Source organism: Squalius cephalus (assembly GCF_949319135.1).
Source record: "Squalius cephalus genome assembly, chromosome: 5".
NCBI lineage: Eukaryota > Metazoa > Chordata > Actinopteri > Cypriniformes > Leuciscidae > Squalius > Squalius cephalus.
This window is the reverse complement of record NC_137126.1, coordinates 50,266,437-50,279,838: the sequence shown is the minus strand read 5'-3', so window position 1 is coordinate 50,279,838 and position 13,402 is coordinate 50,266,437. Positions and strand designations below refer to the sequence as shown.

General features: G+C 35.5%; 1 protein-coding gene across 3 annotated transcripts in view; it reads left to right on the top strand.

The window, feature by feature from the left end:
• The window catches only part of mcc (MCC regulator of WNT signaling pathway), a gene marked incomplete at its 5' end in the record, with an annotated part of 102,094 nt that overhangs the window by 45,108 nt on the left and 43,584 nt on the right, over positions 1-13,402 (top strand). For 2 of the 3 annotated variants that reach the window (XM_079871536.1, XM_079871538.1), the window contains one exon: positions 12,788-12,901. In XM_079871536.1, the coding sequence (XP_079727662.1) occupies positions 12,788-12,901 (114 nt within the window). Of the gene's footprint in view, positions 1-1,653; positions 1,756-12,787; positions 12,902-13,402 lie in introns of those variants that run through there. The other variant, XM_079871537.1, reaches the window with a different exon arrangement.

Genomic DNA, 13,402 nt, shown 5'->3' with positions numbered 1-13,402 from the left:
CGCTTTTTACAGTACTTTACAGAGATAACAGGAAAATAATGCAATAAAGTTTATTATTTAAAATAGAGTCACAGTCCATGAACTATGATACTTTTTCATCATAGGAAATTCCAGTTGAAAATATAGAGGATTTCCATCTTTTATCCATGCAATAACCACCAATCACTATGCAAATGTCGTACATAAATATCGTGCATCTATAAGTGTCTGCATCTGTGGTTTTAAAAAATATTAAATATATCCCCAACTTTCCACCATTGGTCATCAACCAACATGTGCGTTTGAGTCCATAAACAAACAAGCGAATGCGTCTCTCGAGGAAGTGTGCACTGTTGCACCCAGATTGTTTTCTCTGTGATGTCCAGTGTGTGGACCTCGGGTCACGACCTTTGACCTCCGGCTCAGCATGAGTCTCTGAGATCTGAGAGATGTTTAGCTGCAGGAACACCAGAAGCTCCACATGCGACACACAGGCCAATAAACTCAATTACCTGCAGTTTTGTCTCTAAACAATTCACATTTCTGCAATGCCTTGTGGGAAAGTTTGCATGTCTGAACGAAAGTGAATCACATACTTTATACGGCATCTCTGTCATGATGCCATACGTGTTCTTTCAACTTTAATTTGTCAGGAAAACTCGCCCTTGATTTGAAAAGGCCTTGAAAATGCTTTTACTGTCTTTAATAGTTATAGACTGAAATATCAGCTCATGTTTTTTTTTAAATTTGAGATTGTGAACTTATAATAACATTGACTTGGACGAGTAACTGAAGTTGAAACCTGTACGATTTTTCATTTTTTAAAATAAGTTCTGCTCACCAAGGCTGCATTTATTTGTTGAAAATACAGTAGAAATAGTGAAATATTATTATAATGTAAATCATCTGTTTTCTATGTGAATATATAGTAAAGTGTAATTTATTCCTGTGATCAAAGCTGAATGTTCAGCATCATTACTCCAGTCTTCAGTGTCACATGATCCTTCAGAAATCACTCTAATATGATGATCTGATGCTCAAGAAACATTTATGATTATTATCAGTGTTGAAAACAGATATTTACACTTTAAACAGTTCATATTTTTGTGGAATTCTTTGATGAATAGAAAGTTCAAAAGAACAGCATTTATTTGAAATAGAATCTTTTGTAACATTATAAATGTCTTTACTGTCACTTTTGATTAATTTAATGCATCCTCTCTCTCATACACAGACACACACACACACACACACATAAACTCTCACACACTCTCACTCTCTCACACACACACACACACACACACACACACACACACACACACACACACACACACACTCTTTCACATGCACACTCTTTCACATGCACACTCTCTCACACACACACACACACACACACACACACACACACACTCTTTCACATGCACACTCTCTCACACATACACATACATACACACACACTCTCACACACAAACACACGCACACACTCACTCTCATACACACACTCTCAAACACACACACACACATACACACACACACACAGACATTCACACACACTCTCACAAACACACGCAGAGACGATCCCTCCCTATCCTGACAGGAAGGAAAGCCCAGCGTAAACATCTAAAGGAAGCGTCTGTAGTTCACTATAAAACTCACACACTCTCACACACACACACACACACTCTTCATTTCTGCCTTTAACATGCGAACCGAGACTCTCTGCAGATGTTGATCAGACCTCACGAGAGACACGTCATATCAGAGACACAATCAGAGGTGAGCGTTCAGGAGAGGTGTGTGTGTGTGTGTGTGTGTCTGAGTGTGTGTGTGAGTGTGTGTGTGAGTGTGTGAGTGTGTGTGAGTGAGTGTGTGAGTGAGTGTGTTTGAGTAGGTGGGTGGCAGAAATGATTCCCAGGCATCTCTGACATGTTGTCAGGGAGCAGGGTAAATTAGGTGTGTGTGTGTTCGTGTGTGTGTGTGTGTGTGTTCATGATCCGGCAGCAGCTGCTCGACTTCTGACTGTTTCCTGACAGACATTTCAAAGTGCCTGTTTTTGTTATATAACCGCTTGTTAGTCATTCCCAAGTTTAATGTCTTACGTAATATCTTATATTGGCAGAATGAGACTCATATGCCGGAGTGTGTGTGTCTGTGTGTGTGTGTGTGTGTGTGTGTGTGTGTGTGTGTGTGTGTTACAGTGTTTATTGGTGATCACTATCTATATATATCATCTACACTACCATTGTGTGTGTGTGTGTGGAATGAGAGGATCAATTCAATGAAGAACATGTGCATATTAACCAAAAGATGTCCTGCATTTATCTACGTTAAATGAAGTTTACTGAAGTGATGGTGGAAATGAAACGGCATTATTAAAAACTGCATTGTTGCAGTTTTGTGTGTGTGGATTGTTGCTGTTTTGTGTGTGTCGGCGTGATGATGTAATGGCTCTCAGTGTTTGTAAAGCGCTGAGTGAGATATTGAGTCTCAGACCTGCTTTCACAGGCATTAATGATCCGCTTCAGACTTAATGAAATGAAACCGAACCTAATGAATTAGAAACCAGTAAACGCGAGTCAGCACTGAGGACTGGTGTGTGTGTGGTTGTGCTTCTGTACTGGTTTTGCGTTGATTGCAATACACAGTTCAGGACAAAACACGTGTTTAATGCTGTCTTCTTTGCGGTTTTCTTTGCTCTTTTGCTCACTCTAACATATAATTCAGCGGCTTTAAGTACCTCAATAGTATGGAAGCTTGTTTCCGCCACAGAATGAAAAATACAAAAGGTAATTGTGACCTTTTTGTCTCGCAATTCTGACTTGAATTGACTAGAATTGCATGATATAAAGTCAGAATTGTGAGATATAAACATGCAATTGTGAGAAAAAAGTCAGAATTTCGAGTTTATTTCTTGCAATTCTGACTTTATATCTCGCAATTCTGACTTTATATCTCACAATTCTGACTTTATATCTCACAATTCTGACTTTATATCTCGCAATTCTGACTTTATATCTCGCAATGACTTTACTCGCAATTCTGACTTTATATCTCACAATGACTTTATCTCGCAATTCTGACTTTATATCTCACAATTCTGACTTTATATCTCACAATTCTGACTTTATATCTCGCAATGACTTTATCTCGCAATTCTGACTTTATATCTCACAATGACTTTATCTCGCAATTCTGACTTTATATCTCACAATTCTGACTTTATATCTCACAATTCTGACTTTATATCTCACAATGACTTTATCTCGCAATTCTGACTTTATATCTCACAATTCTGACTTTATATCTCACAATTCTGACTTTATATCTCGCAATGACTTTATCTCGCAATTCTGACTATATCTCGCAATTCTGACTTTATATCTCACAATTCTGACTTTATATCTCACAATTCTGACTTTATATCTCACAATTCTGACTTTATATCTCGCAATTCTGACTTTATATCTCATAATTCTGACTTTATATCTCATAATTCTGACTTTATATCTCGCAATTCTGACTTTATATCTCATAATTCTGACTATATCTCACAATTCTGACTTTATATCTCACAATGACTATCTCGCAATTCTGACTTTATATCTCGCAATTCTGATTTTATATCTCGCAATTCTGACTTTATATCTCACAATTCTGACTTTATATCTCACAATTCTGACTTTATATCTCGCAATGACTTTATCTCGCAATTCTGACTTTATATCTCGCAATTCTGACTTTATATCTCGCAATTCTGACTTTATATCTCGCAATTCTGACTTTATATCTCACAATTCTGACTTTATATCTCGCAATTCTGACTTTATATCTCATAATTCTGACTTTATATCTCGCAATTCTGACTTTATATCTCGCAATTCTGACTTTATATCTCATAATTCTGACTTTATATCTCACAATTCTGACTTTATATCTCACAATGACTATCTCGCAATTCTGACTTTATATCTCGCAATTCTGACTTTATATCTCATAATTCTGACTTTATATCTCACAATTCTGACTTTATATCTCGCAATGACTATCTCGCAATTCTGACTTTATATCTCACAATTCTGACTTTATATCTCGCAATTCTGACTTTATATCTCATAATTCTGACTTTATATCTCACAATTCTGACTTTATATCTCACAATTCTGACTTTATATCTCACAATGACTTTATCTCGCAATTCTGACATTATATCTCACAATTCTGACTTTATATCTCGCAATTCTGACTTTATATCTCGCAATTCTGACTTTATATCTCGCAATTCTGACTTTATATCTCACAATTCTGACTTTATATCTCGCAATTCTGACTTTATATCTCGCAATTCTGACTTTATATCTCACAATTCTGACTTTATATCTCACAATTCTGACTTTATATCTCGCAATTCTGACTTTATATCTCGCAATTCTGACTTTATATCTCGCAATTCTGACTTTATATCTCGTAATTCTGACTTTATATCTCGCAATTCTGACTTTATATCTCGCAATTCTGACTTTATATCTCGCAATTCTGACATTATATCTCACAATTCTGACTTTATATCTCGCAATTCTGACTTTATATCACGCAATTCTGACTTTATATCTCATAATTCTGACTTTATATCTCGCAATTCTGAATTTATATCTCGCAATTCTGACTTTATATCTCCCAATTCTGACTTTATATCTCGCAATTCTGACTTTATATCTCACAATTCTGACTTTATATCTCATAATTCCAGAATTATATCTCATAATTCTGACTTTATATCTCGCAATTCTGACTTTATATCTCGCAATTCTGACTTTATATCTCGCAATTCTGACTTTATATCTCATAATTCTGACTTTATATCTCGCAATTCTGACTTTATATCTCGCAATTCTGACTTTATATCTCACAATTCTGACTTTATATCTCACAATTCTGACTTTATATCTCACAATGACTATCTCGCAATTCTGACTTTATATCTCGCAATTCTGACTTTATATCTCACAATTCTGACTTTATATCTCGCAATTCTGACTTTATATCTCATAATTCTGACTTTATATCTCGCAATTCTGACTTTATATCTCGTAATTCTGACTTTATATCTCATAATTCTGACTTTATATCTCACAATTCTGACTTTATATCTCACAATGACTATCTCGCAATTCTGACTTTATATCTCGCAATTCTGACTTTATATCTCATAATTCTGACTTTATATCTCACAATTCTGACTTTATATCTCGCAATGACTTTATCTCGCAATTCTGACTTTATATCTCGCAATTCTGACTTTATATCTCGCAATTCTGACTTTATATCTCATAATTCTGACTTTATATCTCACAATTCTGACTTTATATCTCACAATTCTGACTTTATATCTCGCAATTCTGACTTTATATCTCGCAATTCTGACTTTATATCTCATAATTCTGACTTTATATCTCGCAATTCTGACATTATATCTCACAATTCTGACTTTATATCTCGCAATTCTGACTTTATATCACGCAATTCTGACTTTATATCACGCAATTCTGACTTTATATCTCATAATTCTGACTTTATATCTCGCAATTCTGACATTATATCACGCAATTCTGACTTTATATCTCATAATTCTGACTTTATATCTCACAATTCTGACTTTATATCTCGCAATTCTGACTTTATATCTCGCAATTCTGACTTTATATCTCGCAATTCTGACTTTATATCTCGCAATTCTGACTTTATATCACACAATTCTGACTTTATATCTCGCAATTCTGACTTTATATCTCGCAATTCTGACTTTATATCTCGCAATTCTGACTTTATATCTCATAATTCTGACTTTATATCTCGCAATTCTGACTTTATATCTAGCAATTCTGACTTTTTATCTCGCTATTCTGACATTGTATCTCACAATTCTGACTTTATATCTCGCAATTCTGACTTTATATCTCATAATTCTGACATTATATCTCACAATTCTGACTTTATATCTCGCAATTCTGACTTTATATCACGCAATTCTGACTTTATATCTCATAATTCTGACTTTATATCTCGCAATTCTGAATTTATATCTCGCAATTCTGACTTTATATCTCGCAATTCTGACTTTATATCTCATAATTCTGACTTTATATCTCGCAATTCTGAATTTATATCTCGCAATTCTGACTTTATATCTCGCAATTCTGACTTTATATCTCGCAATTCTGACTTTATATCACGCAATTCTGACTTTATATCTCGCAATTCTGACTTTATATCTCGCAATTCTGACTTTATATCTCGCAATTCTGACTTTATATCTCATAATTCTGACTTTATATCTCGCAATTCTGACTTTATATCTCGCAATTCTGACTTTATATCTCATAATTCTGACATTATATCTCACAATTCTGACTTTATATCTCGCAATTCTGACTTTATATCACGCAATTCTGACTTTATATCTCATAATTCTGACTTTATATCTCGCAATTCTGAATTTATATCTCGCAATTCTGACTTTATATCTCAATTCTGACTTTATATCTCATAATTCTGACTTTATATCTCGCAATTCTGACTTTATATCTCGCAATTCTGACTTTATATCTCGCAATTCTGACTTTATATCTCGCAATTCTGACTTTATATCTCGCAATTCTGACTTTATATCTCGGTAATTCTGACTCGCAATTGTGAGATAAAAAATCGCAATTATCTGAAATGTTTTATTCTGTGGCGGAAACAAGCTTCCATACAATCGAGCGTGTTCTGTAAGTAAAAACATTGATTTAGGCTGAATGTGTCTGGTTGATCCCCTGAAGGCTCAGTAATAAAGATGCAGTGTGTGTGTGTGTGTGTGTCACATGACTCCAGTGATATCCATTAAAGAGGAGACGCTGCACTCGATGCTTTTAACCTCATCACGACCCCTAGAGAAATGACACTGACTTACGGTCAGATCTGACCGCGCACGAGCGTCTCGTCATTAGCAGATTACACACACACACACACACACACACACACACTCACACACACACACACACACACACACACACACTCTCACATACATCAGATCTGACCGCACACGAGCGTCTCGTCATTAGCAGATTACACACATACACACACACTCTCACACACACACGCACGCACACACACTTACACACTCTTTCACACACACACACACACACACACACACGCACACACTTACACACTCTCACACACACACACACACACACACACACACATCAGATCTGACCGCGCACAAGCATCTCGTCATTAGTAGATTGCAAACACCAGGCTGAGTGGATCTTTAAATGACAGATGTGACACACAGTCACACACACACACACACACACACACACACACACACTGTAGGTAAAGAGAAGGTGGGTTAAGAGAAGGTTTAAGAGAAGATGAAATTGTAGTCAAGTAATGTTTCATCTCGTGTAAGAATAGCAAAAAAATTGGTTTACAATTTGAAAATGTACATATATGAATGTAAGATCTACATAGGAAAATAATTAGATTTATTATAGGCATTTGAATCTGCCTCAAAAAATAGCATCTTTCCGGAGTTGCAGAGTAAAACAAGTGAAGAGGAGTTTCAGTGTCATTCTGACTTATGAACTACACAAGCTTCTTCACGAGTTAGTGACATCACCAACCCTAACATTTACATAAACCCCGCCCCCCTGAACACGATTTATAGATTATCATGACAGAATATGCTAATCAATGACAAGAAGATAACTCCACATCAGCTTCATAAATCCATCAAGTAACCATTCAGAAATGTCCTGTTGCTTCTACATGTTGTCACTTCTTCTCGAGTCTCTCCATCATTGTCTGACTCCGGTTTGAACATAAAAGGCTAAAAGTTTGTGAAATGTTCAGTGTGTGTGTGTGTGTGAGGTAAAAGGACACGAGCTCCTGAAGCTCCGCCCCCTGTGCTGGGAGCAGCAGCTCATTTGCATTTAAAGGGACACACACACAAACGGCGTGTTTTTGCTCACCCTCAAAAAGTGACAATTTTAACATGCTATATAAAAATATCTGTGGGGTATTTTGAGCTAAAACTTCACACACACACTCTGGGGACATCAGAGACTTATTTTACATCTTGTGAAAAGGGCATTATACCACCCCTTTAAAAAAATATTGTCTCTTTAAAAAGTGCTTGGACGTGATTGAGAACTTGAGGGAAAGTCCTGTGAAGTTTCTCGGCTTCTAAACACACGCGGGCCGTAATGTGTTCAATTAGCCTGATATTGAATGGCCCTCTTGTGATGCGTTTGCTCTCTGGCCCACGGCCGGCACTAACTCGATTAGAGAGATGAAGCGTGATGTTCTGTGGATCGAGAGCTGGGAAAAACACCCGAGGATTCGTCTCAGGCTCGTTCCTCGTGTCCTTTTACTCTTGATTTGATGAACCTTCTCTAAACGTTTAAACGAGCTGATGTTGGTTTTCCTGATAACTTGAAGATTACCTGCTTTTAAAGGTTTTTAATGAATGATTTTTTGCAATATCTTAATGGTGTCTTTTACAGATTTAACACGTAGTGGCAGTGCTTAGATAATTGAAGAGTACAGGATAATGTTCTTCTTGTATGTATTTTAAATTCTTAGTTAATTTCATTTAGTTAACCTAGTATTTGTGTAGTATTTGAAAATATAATATTGTACTTGTAAATGCAGATATATTGAATCAGAATTTTTTATATATATATATATATATATATATATATATATATATATATATATATATATATATATATATATATATATATATAAATTACTTATTTAATGTAGTAAATTTACTATTTATGTAGGGATGCACCGATATGAAAATTATGGCCGATACCGATAACCGATAATTCTTTATATTTTGAAAGCCGATAACCGATATATCGGCTGATAAATCTAAATCCAAATTTTTATATAATTTTTGAGAGCCTGATTGTAAAAACAAAAGTCTCACCAGTAAAATCCACGTCTCAAACACACGATTATAACATTCTCATGATAATATTATGTAGCCGATATGACAGGCTTGCGCTGCACATGTTGCACTGAACTGTACTTTCCTTTTTTGAAGTGATTTCAATCATATTTCAAACAATTCATAATCATCATGTTGAACAGTGCGCATCTGAAGGAAATAATACATTATTTATCAGCTTTAATATATCAGACAAATTTTCTTATCGGGCCGATAACAAAAACATTAAAAATGAACCGATAACGGCCGATACCGATATGGTGGCTGATATATTGTGCATCCCTAGTATTTATGTAGCATTTGAAAATCTAATAATATATATATTTTTTGTATTTTTTGGAAAATATCTTTTCAGTATTGAATTAGACTTAAAATTATTAGTTAATTTAATTTAGTAAATTTGGTACTTTCTGGTACTAATTTCTGGTCTTGATTGTGCATGACATATAAACACAATAAAATTGTAATACATTATATTAAATATTGATAATCAGATTTTAATACAAAAATTTTTTTTACACAATTTTAGAGAAATAATCGAAGTTCTAATTCATAAATTTGGTTTGTTTGGCACCAAATGGTTTTGTCTTTCGTTGTGGCACATCTTCATCTTCAATAATGAATATTTGTTCTAGAAATATGTATTTTGACCTATACAATACTGATCCATTCTCAAATGGGGCTTTTTCCAAACATTTTCCCTGATTCTCCTATTAAAGCGTGACTGAACTCTATTTTTACAGAGAGTTCAATGAGTCCATGAATGTTTTTATACGGTCAGGCTCTCTGTTGTTCTTTAACACGGTTCAGTTTTATTAGACAACCCTGTTTTTATATCGGTGTGTGCTGAAGCTCTCCGTTTGCTTTCACAGTTTTCCGACAGTGTCACGGTCCGCACAGAGGGAATTTCCCAGGTGTTTCTTTAAACAAGAGTTGGACAGAGATTCAGGATTATAGACAGGAACCAGATTTATAGGAAAGGCATTTATAATGTTACAAAGGTTTTCTGTTTCAAGTAAATGCGGTTCTTTTGAACTTTCTATTCATCAAAGAATCCTGAAAAATAAAATGCATCACGTTTCCACAAAAATCTGAAGCAGCACAACTGTTATCAACATAATCATAAATGTGTCTTGAGCATCAGATCATCATATTAGAGTGATTTCTGAAGGATCATGTGACACTGAAGACTGGAGTAATGATGCTGAAAATTCACAGGAATAAATTACACTTTACTATATATTCACATAGAAAACAGATGTTTTACATTTAATAATATATTTTTAAAAAATCTTTTTGCTGTGAAACTCTATGATTCTAATTTGAGAAACTGTTTCTGCGATGTCAATCGTGGCTGGAACAACCACATACAAACACAGTGATCATCTCTGGCACTGATTATCTGCTTTATTTAATGTTGAAAGCATCTAATGTGAGTCTGAATATCATTTATATCTGTACAGAAAGTGACAGTGGATAATTCACCTCAGACAAAGTGTATATGTCTATGACAGATTGTTCCAGCCACTATAGTTTCAGTATGTATTTCTAATAATGTTAAAAAGATGTATTTATTCATTTGATTTGGTACTTGTGTATTTGCAGAGAGGCTCCGCCCACACGCTCTTCTGATTGGCTGTGATTTTTGATTGATTTGGTTGCTTTTCATCTGGTGTGGACAAACAAATCATTTGTTGCCGGCTTGCCGGAATCGTATCGCATCGTGTGTTTAAAACGCGGTGTAAGACACTTCGGTTACACTTTAATTTAAGGTGTCATTGTTACAGTGTAATTATATATTTAAGTACTATTAAGTAACTACATGTACTTACTATAGGGTTAGGGTAGGATTAGGGTTTGGTAGAGGGTTAGTTGCATGTAATTATGCATAATTTACTGTTATTAATTTACTATGGTAAGTACATGTAACAAATGTAACAATGACACTGTAAAATAAAGTGTTACCGACACTTCTTTCAAAAATATAAAAAAATCTTACCAACCCAACTTTTGGTTCTGTCTATATAGTACTATATTTTTGGATCTCATTGGCAATTTAATTGTCCAAGGTATTAATATTCATTAAACCTAATCCTCAGTTTCTTTTTTTGTTTGCTTTTTTTTTTAACGTTATAAAAGGTTTCAGTCGACATGCATTTAATACTCCTATTTGAAATGAATAATTAGCTTACTGGTTGAACAGTCTTGCTTAGTTATTTTTGGCAGTGACTTTATTATTAGGATATTCATAATTTTATATGTGTGGGAAAATATATAGTGCTAAATAAACCGTTTTACCCTGAACTGAACACTTTCACTATTTTACACACACACACACACACACACACACACACACACACACACACACACACACACACACACACACACTGAATGCAGTGTTCTCATGCCAGATTCTGATGGTGTGTGAAAGCGTGTTTTGTGTGTGTGTGTGTGTGTGTGTGTGTGTGTGTGCGTGTGTGTGTGTGTGTGTGTGTGTGTGTGTGTTTGGCTGGTTCTCTCAGGATCTGCGCTTTGCTTCTGCCTGAGCTTCACTTTTGTTCAGCTGAAAGAAAGAACCGTGTGATTTTATTTATTTCTCTCCACTGAGATGTGAAATAGATGTGAGTAGACATCACAGATCAAATAGAGGTTTAGCTATTTCATGATGTTTAGTTTTACGGCCCGCGGCGATTCCACTGCAAAAACCTCTTACACATAAAGAAATGAATGATCCTTTTCTCTCAGATCTGTTTAAATGGTGATGATGATGATGATGATGTTCACTCGCAGGAGATGAAGATCTCAGTCATATCATCAGTCCAGAACAGCTGTTTTATTCTACATTAATAATTGTTTAAAGGGTTAGTAAGATTTTTTTATTTTGAAAAATGAATACTTTTATTCAGCAAGGATGCATGAAATTGATCTAAAGAGATATTAAAGACATTTATAATTTTACAATAGATTTCTGTTAAACCCTCTGGTGCCCTTTGCGTGTCAGTCCGAATTTTTTATTTTATTTTAATGAAATTAATGTACTATATTTTAGGGGGATTTTATGGTACTAAATTATATTTACGCTGTATTTGTAATCCACTTATTCAATTTTTAAGCATAAACCTGAAAATTAAATGTACAGCTTAAACTGTGGTAAATCTTGAACGCTTTAGAGCGACAGACTGAAGTTTGATCTCTTTTCAAACACGACACTCGGCAGATTATTGAAAAAAGATTTTTTAAAAAATAACTTAAAAAAAGTTTACATTCATGTATGTTATTAAAAATGCACAAAAATACTATTTTCAATTTTTATATGAAATATATATTTTCAAAAACACGTTTTACTCTAAAACTGTGAGAAAATCAAAGCCACAAGTTGTGTTCAAATGTGAGGCTGATATCTCCAAAGCTGGTCTCTCAGTGAGATGTTGTTCGGCTGCAGTACCAAACGCTTCCACTAGAGGAAACTCGTCTCATTCATTTCCAATTCCATTTCTGACCGCGAGGAGCTCAAGTGTGGCTATTGTTATCAGGACCATTAAACCTGTTCCAGTCATGGCCATGATTATTGTGTGTGTTCACACAGCAAGAGCCAAAACCTTCACCAAGTTTCGGACCATTCCGTAAAATATTTCGGTCAAAAAAGGGGATTGCTGTTCTTTTGTTCCACACACTAATAAGGATCAACCACAGTCTAGAATCTGTTAGACCAGAGAAACAATCTAAACATGCGCATTAAATCCACCTGTGCAGGTTGTTGGTGTGGTTTTACGTGGTGTGTTTTGTAATGTGTGTTGTGATGTGTGTGTGCAGCTTCATCTGGCTGCGCTGGCGTCTCTGAAGGGTGACGTGGTGGAGCTGAACCAGCGACTGCTGCAAACCGAGAGAGAGAGAGAAGCGCTGGAGAACAGACTGGCCAAAGCACAGGTCAGCACACACACACACACACACTGTCAGATCCTGGCACAGGAGATGTTTCCACACGCCATTTCTGCATTGCATCCTTGATTTTGAATTGGCGAAACGAGTGATAAAGCTGTTTGTGAATGTAAACGTTTGAAAGATCAGATAAATGGAGTTTAGAAAGAAATAAGTGATTCTGAACTGAAACGAGTCATCAGTAATTCAGTCTCACTTCCTGCTGAATCTATGTAGGTTTGAAACTCATTTGCATAATGCCAGCCGATTGGCTGAGCAGCGTCTCTAAGCCCCGCCCTCAAACACTAGTTTATCTGAGACTGGAAGAGTTTGGTTCGTGTTGTTCATGTCGAGAAGAACAAAGCAAATCCACTTTGATGAGATTGATACGGTAAAACTCACGCCATCGTTACTGTTCGTATCACTGTGTGTCGAGAGCTGAGATTCATGATATGATAATGAGCGTTTGGTGTCTGACCAATCAGAGCCGAGCAGCTCTCAGAGAGGCGG